Source organism: Budorcas taxicolor, chromosome 4 (assembly GCF_023091745.1).
Source record: "Budorcas taxicolor isolate Tak-1 chromosome 4, Takin1.1, whole genome shotgun sequence".
Classification (NCBI taxonomy): Eukaryota; Metazoa; Chordata; class Mammalia; order Artiodactyla; family Bovidae; genus Budorcas; species Budorcas taxicolor.
Window position 1 is genome coordinate 17,312,353 of NC_068913.1, and position 12,858 is coordinate 17,325,210.

Sequence of the window (12,858 nt, forward strand, 5' to 3'; positions counted from 1 at the left end):
ATTGATTTCTTAATCATATTCAGGGCAAATAAAGCAAACATCTAACTACCTTCTCCACCCCTGGGGTCACTCATCTTCCAGAACCACTCCATCTTGCTGGGTTTCCCCCAGGCAGGGTATCTTTCTTACATTACCACCATCTCTGCACAAACATACTCTCATCCCTTCTAATGCCCAAACCCAAGTTCTTCCCCACCAGCTACACTTTGCAGCAGGCAGGGGTTTGATGGGTTCAGGGGACTGAGGCAGGTGCTAAGGAACGGGGGGAGCCAGCAGGAGTAGGGTGGTCTGGGGTGGGAGTTCCGTGTGACGTAAGACGTGCAAAGGAATTAATGGCAATCAGAACCACGTTGCAGGTTTTGAAGTAGATAGAACATGTGTACTGAGGTTACATAGCCTGGGGTCAGAGTGACAGTTGAGTTCCTAAACTTCTGAGAGTCTCAGCCTCTTCACCTGTAAAAATAGTTACATCCTAGCATGGTTGTAGGATTTGACTATGTTTACAAACTGCCAATGCTCAGTATACACTCAAATGCAGTGTTTTATTTGCATTGGATGAATATTGAAATTACAGAGATTCTTTCTAGGCTTGTTGATAGAGACGTAGCTTGGACTCAGTGTGGGGTGATTTACTTGCTCATCCTTGAATGCAGATTTCTTCACACTCCTTTTCACTGTTGAATCTATTTCCCGAGCCTTTACAGCCACTGAACCAAAAGCGAGCGCAGGAATTGACCTGTTTGTCATAATACCATCGAACCACATATTCACTACAGTTCCCTGGTTGTAGGGGTTCCAGACATCTAGGATCTAGAGTGAGAAAAAAATAGCCAGTTATTATAGGTTTTTCTTTCACTGAAAAGTAAAAGCTTTATGAAGCTTATTCTCTATGCACACTAACACACTAACTAAGAAAGTGTGATTCTAAGTTAAGAAAGCATTCCCAAATACCCCAAATATTTCCTCTACCGCCTGAAATTTCACCATTAAATAAACATTCCCTTGAAAACATTGAAGTTTTTGGTCTTCATAAAATCCCATTAAATGCTTATTTCCCTGAAAGCATAATACTGTGAGCCTTCTTTAGCTTATACTCTAGTGAGTAACTTTGAAATTATTTATTAGTTTTGATAGTTTTTGTGTGGAGATTTTAGGGTTCTCTGTGCAGAGTATCATGTCATCTGCCAAGAGTGACAGTTTTATTTCTTCCCTTCCAATTGGATATGCTTTATTTCTTTTTCTTGCCTGACTGCTGAGACTGGGACTTCTGGTAGTATGTTAAATATGTTAATAGAAGCTATGAGAGTAGGCATCCTAGTTTGTTCCTGAATTTAGTGGAAAGGCTCTCAGATTTTCACCACTGAGTATGAGAGTTTGCATAAATGGCCATTTTCTCCTTTTTTTTCCCAGTTGTGTTTGTAGTTCTTCTCTGATCATTTCATCTTATTTTTGCTTCTCTCATTGTGGTTTGATGACTTTCTTTTGTAGTATGCCTGGATTCCTTTATCTCAACATTTCTTTAAGGTAGATTTCAGTTCAGTTCAGTTCAGTCACTCAGTCGTGTCTGACTCTTTGCGACCCCATGAATCCCAGCACGCCAGGCCTCCCTGTCCATCACCATCTCCCGGAGTTTACCCAAACTCATGTGCATTGAGTCAGTGATGCTATCCAGCCATCTCATCCTCTGTCGTCCCCTTCTCCTCCTGCACCCAATCCCTCCCAGCAACAGGGTCTTTTCCAATGAGTCAACTCTTCCCATGAGGTGGCCAAAGTATTGGAGTTTCAGCCTCAGCATCAGTCCTTCCAATGAACACCCAGGACTGGTCTCCTTTAGGATGGATGGGTTGGATCTCCTTGCAGTCCAGGGGACTCTCAAGAGTCTTCTCCAAGACCACAGTTCAAAAGCATCAATTCTTCAGCACTCAGCTTTCTTCACAGTCCAACTCTCACATCCATACGTGACCACTGGAAAAATCATAGCCTTGACTGGATGGACCTTTGTTGGCAAAGTAATATCTCTGCTTTTTAATATGCTATCTAGCATAACTTTCCTTCCAAGGAGTAAGCGTCTTTTAATTTCATGGCTGCAATCACCATCTGCAGTGATTTTAGAGCCCCAAAAGATAAAGTCTGACACCGTTTCCACCGTTTTCCCATCTATTTCCCATGAAGTGATGGGACCGGATGCCATGATCTTCGTTTTCTGAATGTTGAGCTTTAAGCCAACTTTTTCACTCTCCTCTTTCACTTTCAGTATTGCTTAATTCTTTTAGTTTTTGCTTGTCTGAGAAATTCTGCATCTCTCCTTCTATTCTAACTGATAATATTGCTGCGTAGAGTATCCTAGGTTGTGGGTTTTCCCTTTCAGCCCTCTAAATACATCATGTCGCTGGCCTGCAAACTTTCTGCAGAGAAATCAGCTGATAGCCTTGTGGGGATTCCCTTGTATATGACTTTTTTTTTTTCCTCTTGCTACCTTTAGATTTCTCTCTTTAACTTCTGCTATTTTAACTATAGTATGTCTTGGTGTGGGTCTGTTGGGTTCGCCTTGTTTGGGACCCCCTGTGCTTCCTGTACCTGGATCCGTTTCTTTCTTCAGATTTGTGAAGTTTTCAGCAGTAATCTCAGCAAATGCATTTTTGATCCTCTTCTGTCTCTCTTTTCCTTCTGGAGTCCCTTTTGATGCAAATGTAGGTATGTTTGATGTTACCCCCAGAGGTCTCATATGTTGCGTTTGTTTTTTGTTTTTGTCTTTCTAGCTATTGTTCTGATTGGGCAATTTCCATTATTCTATCTTCCAGATCACTTACATGTTCTTCTGTGCCATTTATTCTGTTCTTCATTCCTTCTAGAGTATTATTTATCTCAGATATTGAATTATCTGTTTTACTGTGTCTTCTTTATGTTTTCTAGTTCCTTATTAAAATGACTTGTATTCAGATGATTTCTCTGCCCTAATTAGCATTTTTACTACCAATGATTTGAATTCTTTATGTCATAAGTTGCTTATTTATGTTTCATTGTTGTTGTTGTTTTTTTTTCCAGGGGTTTCCTTTTTTGTTCTTTCAATGGAGAGTAGTTCCTCTGCCTTTTCATTTTACCTAACTTTCCCTGTCTCTGTCAATCTGGATGAGACCGTTACCTGTTTTGGCTTTGAAGAGGTTTTCCTATGTGGGAGTGTCCCCGTGCGATCTCCATGTGCCCAGGGCCTTTTGTGGGAAAGCTGGGTTTGATGTGGATGCAGCCTCATCTCTCCTCAGGGTGTGCTGGCAGCTGCCACTTTGGTAAGGGAGCAGGGCTGGAGATGGAGAAGCTGGAACTGGAGCCAGCTGTAAGGCACAGTACTTCTCTGCTCAGTGGCTGTCACCGCCCTGTCAGGGGCAGGGCCTGCTCCCCAGTTGCTGGAGTAGAAGCCCTGAGGGTCAGGCTTGAGCTGACTCGTCGCCCTTTGAAGTGTGTGTTTTTCCTTCTCCCTACTCAGGGATTTTTGTTTCAAAGGAAGAGATTACTGAAGCAAGTGGGGCTCGTGTACTCTGACCATTCAAATGTCTGTAGTTTGGCTCAAAGGCATGCCACAATCTCGTCTTTTCTGCTGCTGTGGCCACCCAAGATCTAGTGCTCGGCTGTAGCATGGAGTGAGTGGGGCTGGAATGCTCCCTCTTCTTGGGCTGGGGCATGCAGCAAGGTAGTCCTGGAATTCTAGCAGCTGTGCTGCAGTCAGAATCTGGGCTGCTTCTGGGGGGCTGCTTGAATACACGCCAACAATGGCTGCTCTCTTTATATCACAATTTTCTTTTAAAAAGAACGGCTTTTACAGAACAATAAAAACATGACATTCTAATGTCAGTTGACAAGTTTTGGAAACACTTCCACTTCTCCAAAAAATATAAAAACTTAAGCTAAGTAGAGCTACAATAAGAAAGCCATTTGTTAAATCCCCTTTTTTATTTCATGGTTGTCCTTAGTCCCTTGGTTAGTATTTCTTACTGAGAAAGTAATGCCAAGGTGGGAAAATTCCCCAAAAAGGCCAAATAGATGCTTGCTGCCTGACACTTGTGTTTTGTGCAATAGTTTACAGGCCGTAAACTTCATTTCTCAATAGCAAAACAAGCCCTTTCTCTATCTGCCATAATCATTTCCCCAGATTTGAAGTATATCTCAGCGAATTTATTTTCTAAAATTGACCACTAACTTTGGCTCTTTGACCAAATGGAAATGAGCAGTGGATTCTATCTCCCTCCACTCTTAGAAAACAATAACTAAATAATATCTGTTCCAAGCCAATCTAAGCTGCTTTGGGGCAAGAAAATTATCTCTCTTGCTTGTTCTTTAGAAACTACGTATGTAGCGATTAATTTTTATGGACATTCACACCATGGACAGTAAAATCGGAACCTAGATTCTAGCTTCTTTCTCTTTCTTCCACCCAGGGGTCAAAGCTTCAAGTGTCTACAGTCGCGAAGGTTCCAGGTAAGGCACTAGGGGATGGTAGGAGCTATGGTGAACGTCAGACCAGCATCCTCTCTAAAGGCATTCACATTTTAACAATAACAAAAAACACTAGAAGACCTTTAAAATTTTTGATCAAATTTGTTCCACAACCAGCCTGTTCTCCAATTCTATATATAATAAAATGAAAAGCTTCTTCTGTCCTCCCTGCTTAGAATCAGAACATGCTCCCTCTGCCTCTGGGTGAGATTTTAGAGACCATCCTTTCTGTGCCTTATTATTATTATGGATACAGCAGCTGATGGGCAGAACTCTCTCACCTTTGTGCACAAAATTTTCTGGCTCTAAGTTCAAAGTGGAACTCGGAGCTCTGGTTTCCAGGCCCTTTGTCTGATCCTCAGGAGGCCTGAGCAGTGGCCCCGGGATGGTGGCAGCCTCGGGTGAAGGAGGGGTGGCCGGGCTGGCAGCCCAGGTCCTCTCTGAAGGCTCGTTCTCTCTGTCCTGGGCCCCGGAGACACGTACCTGCACAAAGAATCCAGAGTTTTGAACCTGGTGATATCAAGTCAGGAAAGCTAGTTTGCTCTGGGGAAGGGTTAAAGTCCAGCACTGCTGCTTCTCTCGTTTTTCAGTGTTAGTTATTTCAGTAAAAGCTCAGGAAGTGATGCCTCTCCTCCATGTCAGGCATCCCCGAACACCTGAGTTATGGATTTTCTGACCACCTCATGCAGGTGTAAGTGTGTGTGCGCCGCGCACACACACACACATGTCCTGCTGCTAGGCACAAATGCTTTTCTTCTGGGCCTTTCAGAGAGATCTACCTGCAGGGCACGAAGCATGTGAGTTTGAGAGGAGTTTCATCTTCATCCTTTTCTTAGTCAGTTGTATGAAGAGGGAAAATAATCACTATTTCTTTAATGGTTTTTTAAATGACCTTTTCCTCTCTGTTTTCTAACACTAGAGAGCTTAACAATATATTCCAAAATCTCTACCACAAACTCAACCAACGTTGAGATTGGGAATTGGAGTGACAGAGGGCAATAATACAGCTAAAATAAAAACAAGAGCAATCAGTTCTCATCTCATCCTATTATCTGGACCCCAGCAAATGCCAAATGCTGCAGGATGCTTAGCTTCTATGAAGTTCTGGGAAATGTATGCTAGCTAAAGAATGAAGGATTATAATTTCAAAAGCAAGTTTTCTGAACTAAGAGTTCTAAGTTTCATCTAAATTTATGATATGCAATGAAACAAGAAAGAAAATATGTTTTAGTTTAAAAAAAAAAAAAAAGTCACGCCAGTTATTCCTGACTACAGTTGCCAGCAGCTAGAACAATCTTCTATGGGTCCAATTAAGTTATTTTTCTTTTTCTCTTGGACCCCAGCTACACGGAATTGAATGGATCATTTATTTCAGTCCTAGCACAGTGTGGTCATTTATCCTTGCAAGGCCCTCTCTTGTCTGTTCGTGTTTATTTGTTTATTTAAATAAGCAAACCCGTGAACTAGGTGAAGTCGTTTTTGCTGCTTTCTCACCTGTGGTTCCTGTCATCTTGTGACCAGAGCCAGCTGTCATCATTAGCTGCTCTCTGACATCTAAGGTGTTCCACTGCTTTCGAGTCTGTGTACACATACGATACTTTGGCCACCTGATGTGAACAGCCAGCTCATGGGAAAGGACCCTGATGCTGAGAAAGAGTGAAGGCAGAAGAAGAGGGCAACAGAGGATGAAACTGGTTGGATGGTACCACTGGTTCAATGGACATGAACTTTGGCAAACTCTGGGAGATGGTGAGAGACAGGGAACCCTGGCGTACTGCTGTCCATGGGGGTCACAAAGAGTTGGACATGACTTGGCGACTGAACAACACACACACACACACACACACACACACACACACACACACTCACACACTCTTACACACAGTGGGGAAGGGCTAGTTAACTTCATTACTCATGTATGTATATTTTTATGGCAATTAAGTGATTATCAGAGCAACTATTTCCATTAGGACTGATCTGGTCATCAGTGTATGTAAAGGGCACTCAATTCAAATGCAGTAGTGGCATTTCACTAACCACAGACACATCTTTTGGTACAAAAAGAGGTAAAACTGTGGGTCACTTGGCGTTCCTCTTTCTTTCAGAATGATCTTGTATATACCAATGACAATTTGAATATGAACTTTGTTATATTCGTAGAACTAGAGAATTTTAAGATTAGGGGAAACCTTTATCAGTACTTCATTTTCTACAGGTGAATCTAAAGCACCAAATAATTAATAATTAATGATCTAAAACTTCCCCCAAATTATTGGAAAGCTAGTGGCAAAATTAGAAATGCCTTTTTCAGGAAAGAAATACTGAGGCTTGTGGGGTTTTTTGTGTTTTTTTTTTTTTAACTTGCATATATTTCATGTTAAGCCAAACTAAGTTAAAATCTTTGACTGAGGAGTAGTTTATGGAACATAAAGAAGACAACAGACTTTAGGGCTACACTTGAGATAAACTATCTGTTGCATGAGAATGTTCCTTTGAAGAAGTTCACTAGACAGCTCAGTTCTCTTAATGGAATAACTCAGCCCAAATAGCCATCTTGTTCAAGTCTTATGGCCTCATAAGTTATTCTTTGCCTCTTGGAAGTCTAGGAGTGTGCTTCTTTCTCAGTTACATCATCATTTGGGAATTTTGACTACTAGAGCATTATACCTCAGGTTCTAGACCAAGTGAAATTTTTTTTCATAAATGAGAATAATTTTATATTTTGGCTCCAGGGGATTTCAGTTTATTTAAATAAATATATAATTGTTTGTCATTTTTATAATTTTCTTATTATAAAAGCAAATGTGTTCATTGAAGGGAATTTGCAAAATCTGGACAAGCAACAGGAAGAAACTAGAAATCACAAGTGATTCCACCTCCCAGAAATAACTGTTGTTGACAGGCAGATGGTTTATCCCCCACCCCATCTTTTTTTTTTTTTTTTTTTGATATGCATGTGTATTTTTTAACAAAATATATACTGTATGTTTGGTTTTCTTTTTTTTTTTAATATATTATGCTTCCATATATTTTACCGTGGCTCCATAACACCATTTTGAATACAGAATATACATAACTACAGTAATAATTTTTAGTATTTAATTTGCTTTTTTTTTGTTTTTCTGTTAGAAGCTACATGCCTTATTCTGATCAAAGAACACACATATTTGAGCCTTCTGAGACAAAGTTCCCTCCAAAAGAGTTTTACCAATTTGTACTCTCACTAGTAAGTGTCTGTCCTTAAACTATCACCATTTATGAGACATTCTGATTGGAAAAAGAGATAAAGCTTGATAGATCCTTCAACTGATCTACATAGCCCTGCCGGCCTGTACACAGCTGTTGGCCCTGCCTCCCACTACCCCCAGTACATCTGGCTCTGACCTTCCACTCCCTCCTCCTCATTCTGTATCAAGCTCTCAAAGTCAGCCTGCCTGCCCCAGCAGGACATGTTTGTCCCCAGCAGCAAAAGCCAGGCAGCACAAAGTCGCCCCGTCCAGAAGGTGCATGGTACCTTCCAGGGCTCCACACTGGGCCCTGATCATGCAGAAGTTAACCTTTAATCCTGTCCTCTCGATCATTTCTTATTTCACATGTGTAAATATCACTTCCCTGATAAGCCAAACCACATTTCTCTCTCTCTTTTTTCCTTCCTTCTTGCCTTTGCTTCTTTATTTGAAATCTTTATAGCATGGAAGAGTAAATATTTGCCACTGGGTAAGTTCAGAATGGGTAAGAGGGAGAGACAAAAAGGGAGAGAGCTGGGATTGGGGGACACTTTAGATTCATTATGCAATTCCTCCAGGCTTTACTGTTTATTTTATTTTTGGCTGCGCGCTGTGTGGTGTGTGGAATCTTAGTTCCAAGACTAGGGATTGAACCTGTGGCCCCTGTAGTGGAAGCAGAGCAGAGTCCTAACCACTGGACCACCCAGGAATTCCCTCCTCTAGGCTTTAATGTCATCATTTTAAAATAGGAAAAGATTAGACCCTAACATAAAGCTCCAATACTTTGGCCACCTGGTGTGAAGAGCCGACTCATTGAAAAAGACCCTGATGCTGGGAAAGATTGAGGGCAGGAGGAGAAAGGGGCGACAGAGGATGAGATGGTTATCATCCACTCAGTGGACATGAGTTTGAGCAAACTCCGGGATAGTGAAGGACAGGGAAGCCTGGCATGCTGCAGTTCATGGGGTTGCAAAGAGCCAGATACAAGTGAGCAACTAAACAACAACAGTACCTTCCAACTCTGAAGGTGAGGTCTGAGCAGCCCAAAACTTTACTGGGAGAATACACACCAGACTCCGGATAATGGCTGCTTCTGGACAGAAGAGGAGAAAGAGACTGTAAAGGAAGATAGCAAGGACTTTATCTGAAGCAAGAGTGATGAACAAAGGGAAACACCAGTTCTATCTGGGTGGTGGGCTTGCCAATGTTTGCCATATGCCTTCTCTGTTATTATTTTCTTTTTTAAAAGAATCTTAACCCTAAACACAACAAACTGCCTCTCAGCTCTGCACATTTCTGCTCCTGCCACACACCGGCCTGCCTTGGAGGAGACGAATGTTCCCAGCACCAAGCTGGGCGCACACAGTAAAACACAGAGGAGGATCTGGGGCCTGTGAGGGCTGACACCTGGACACTGGGCCTGCTCCCTGCAGCTGGACAGGCAGATGTGTACGATCAGTCCCTTCCAGCCTCTGTGCAGATCTTTAAGGGGAGAAAACAGATTTCGAGCTGCATCCAAGAACGAGAACGGGTGACCTAAAGGATTACTAACCAGGCGCCACACAATTCCAGAGCGTCCTTTGGTTTCTGACTTCCAGACATTTTCCTGGGAATTCATTACCCTGAACCTTGCTTGTATTATAGACAAGCTCTTTGAACCTGAGCTCCTATCTCCCCGGACAGATGCCGATGATCAAGTACGTTGGTTCATGTGCTCAGACTTAGGTTTTCCCAGCAGCGCAGAGCCACGTTGCTCCCAGGGAGCTGTGGGGCTCCTACACCTGCCAGCTGGCCCCACTGCCCATGCCTTCAAGGTATCTGGCTTCTAGGTTCTGACCTTGACTGGCCCTTCCTAGAAAATAGTGCTTCTTAACCAGGTCTCTCAACACTCCAGCACTTAAACTGAATACTCTCTGTCTGCATTTAAGATTGTTGAGGATTGTGAGGAGCACCTTGAGTTTGGGCTGTGCCTCCCTGGATTGCCTGCAGCTTTCCTAGAGGTAAACTGCAGGGTTTTATTCTGTTAAAGGCTTCTCATACATTAGTATAATGTCCTTCATTCTGGCATTGCCCAGGAAAAGTTGTTGACTGTTCCTAATGGCATATTTTACAAAAGAATATTCTGGTAACAATGCCTTATTGTACAAATGAGGAAACTTTAAGAAATAGGTGATTCATGCAATGTAAGGCTGCTGTCAGATCTCATTTCTAAGATATCATTCATTGTGAAATACACTATAAAATTTAAGTCTGGAAAAAGACCAAAACTTACTAAGTAGATGCATATCAATATCTGAAATAACAAAGTAGGAAAAGTATAAACTTTGGAGACAAGGTTTTAAGTTCAGAATTGAAACTTGAGTCAGTCAAGTTTGCTGACTTCCAGATCTGGGGTATTATTTTCTAGATCGGTTTGCAATGTGTTATTTTTTTCTTCTCTGTAGGAGAGAAACATCTTACATACTAAGGCTTATAAGTCTATGATAAGCAATATATGAGGTTTCCACAGACACATAACCTGGCAATTCTAATAATTAGATTTTATTCAGTTTGATTTTTTTTTGACTACCACAATGCTGCTGCTGCTAAGTCGCTTCAGTCGTGTCCAACTCTGTGCGACCTCATAGACAGCAGCCCACCTGGCTCCCCCATCCCTGGGATTCTCCAGGCAAGAACACTGAAGTGGGTTGCCATTTCCTTCTCCAATGCGTCAAAGTGAAAAGTGAAAGTGAAGTCGCTCAGTAGTGTCCGACTGTTTGTGACCCCATGGACTGCAGCCTACCAGGCTCCTCCATCCATGGGATTTTCCAGGCAAGAGTACTGGAGTGGGGTGCCATTGCAGGAATATTAATTTTACTTTATAAACAAATAAATTATAGTATTGACCAATATAGCCATATCTGTATATGTGGCTTCATGAAGGCCACTTACAAAAATTAGGTCTGATTTCAGGAAATCAATTTAATTTTCATGTCAGTGGAGAAACTAAACTAATATTGGGCTTAGTCTCAAGTGTTTTGAAAGTTTAAAAAGTTATTCTGTTTTGAAAGTATTATGGCCTTTGAGTATGCCTGAATAGGCTACTTCATTCAGTAGTGAGTATAGTATGATTGAGCAACCTATACTATTTTACTTGCATAGGACCTAAGGAGAAAATATAGATGCACTCAAATATTTATGTCTTTTTCCTAATCTGTTATGGATGCTCAGTACCAAGTTAAGATAGAGGCCATCACAGACAGGTTTTTAAGAAAATTCAGCCAAAATGGAATCATATGTATGAGAAATATTAACAATTCAATGATGTTATTTTTAAAAGGGCAAAAAAAAAAAATGACTCTATCAGCAAGTAATGGATAAACTGAATATAGAAAAGAGAGACGTGATAAGAGTTTTGAGACCATATTATTAAATCCTGATCAGAAATGATGAAGCCCTGATCTAGGCGGTAGAAATGTTAGTGAGGAGAAAAGAGTTGAGAGCGTAGGTCAAGGGATGATAAGAACAGACCAGAGATGACACTACCGATGAGTGTGAAAGATACAGCGAGAGCAGAGCTCCAGGTGTGTCTCAGGTTTCTTGCTGGATGCCCGGCTGGTTGGAGGGACCATATTCTAGAATGAAATCTACAGGAGCAGCATGGTGAACACGGTTCACGTTGAGTGCCTGCAGGACACCCAGAAGATGATGTACACAGACAATCAAAATGTGTATCTGGGACCCAGGAGAAAGGCCTGGGATGGGGAGGCAGATTTGAGAACCGTTAGCGCACATGGCTTTGAAACCTAGAGAATATGGAATAAGAGAAGTAGGCCAAGAACAGGTCTCAGAAAAATTGAGTTTAATACAGAGAAAGAAAAACCCCAAAAGCTGTTGAGAAAGAATGCTCAGAAGGAGGACCGGGAGAAAGAGGACTTGCAAAATCAAAAATCAGCAGTGACAGGCGGATATATGCAAAAGAGAAATCAGGTTAAGAACAGGATGATAAGGATCTAGCAATGAGAGGGTTGGTGGTGACTTTCGCAGCAGAGCTTCAGCGACACAGTCGAGGCAGCAACCTTACTTTGGAGGGCTTCCCAGAGGAATGGAAGTGAGGAAACAGCAAAAGCCAGGGGGAGACGGGGAGGAGGAGAGTGAGGGTTTGGGTGGGGATGTGAGTAGCAGAGATTGGCCTGTGGAATAACTTTATTATATAAAGATAGAGATAGGATAGAAGCACAGCTGACATAAGAACTATGGATTAGGGAAGGTTTTAGATGGGAGAGTCTGAAACCTGTTTCCTGCTTCTGGGGAAGGAGTTGGAAGTGTTGCCAGGGAAGGACACCACAGGGAAGGAAGGTCCTGGTTTCAGAAGAGGCAGAAGGGAATAGATAGGCCCCAGAGCACAGTAGGGGACAAGCGGGTGTCACATCAGAGTTGAGGCTAGAGTCCACAGTCAGGCCTGAGAATGGAAGGACACATCCAGTTCCAATATCAAGGCAGAAGCCGCCTGGGGCTGCGGTTCTCAGAAAAACTGTCCGTGGAACCCTGGTTTCAGAGTGGCCCTCTTTATTTTTTAATTAATTTTTACTGGCATATAGTTGCTTCATAGTGTTAGTTTCTACTGAACAGTAAAGTGAATCATCCATAAGACATATATCCACTCCCTTTTGGATTTCCTTCCCATTCAGGTCACGACAGTGCATTTAGTAGAGTTCCCTGTGCTATGTAGTATTTATCATTAGTTATCTGTTTTTATACATAGTATCAATAGAATATATCTATCAATCCCAATCTCCCAATTCCTCACATCCACCCTTTCCCCACTGGTACCCATACATTTGTTCTCTACGTCCGGGTTTCTATTTCAGCTTTGCACGTAGGGTCATCTATACCATATTTTTAGATTCCACATATATGCATTGATATATGGTATTTATTTTTCTCTTCCCAACTTAGCTCTGAATGACAGTCTCTAGGTCCATCCACGTTTCCACAGATGACCCAGTTTCATTCCCCTTTATAGAAGTGGCCCTCTTTAGAATGGATCTTGAGATGGAGTTAGAACAAGTAAAGGAGAGTAAGAGATCGAAGAGGCAGACTGAAAATAGAGATGAAGATCTTTGAGCAGCGTACGTGATCATGACTGAAGGGGAGAACTGAG

The 12,858-nt window shown here is 42.0% G+C and overlaps 1 protein-coding gene across 1 annotated transcript in view; it reads right to left on the bottom strand.

Moving 5' to 3' along the window:
* Positions 1 to 637: 637 nt before the first annotated feature.
* COL28A1 (collagen type XXVIII alpha 1 chain) overlaps positions 638 to 12,858 on the bottom strand; it is a 179,416-nt gene continuing 167,195 nt past the window's right edge. Inside the window, exons 33-34 of the mRNA XM_052638924.1 lie at positions 4,770 to 4,971; positions 638 to 810 (exon numbers count right to left, since the gene is read on the bottom strand). Coding sequence (XP_052494884.1) covers positions 638 to 810; positions 4,770 to 4,971 — 375 coding nt within the window. The remainder of the gene's footprint in view (positions 811 to 4,769; positions 4,972 to 12,858) is intronic.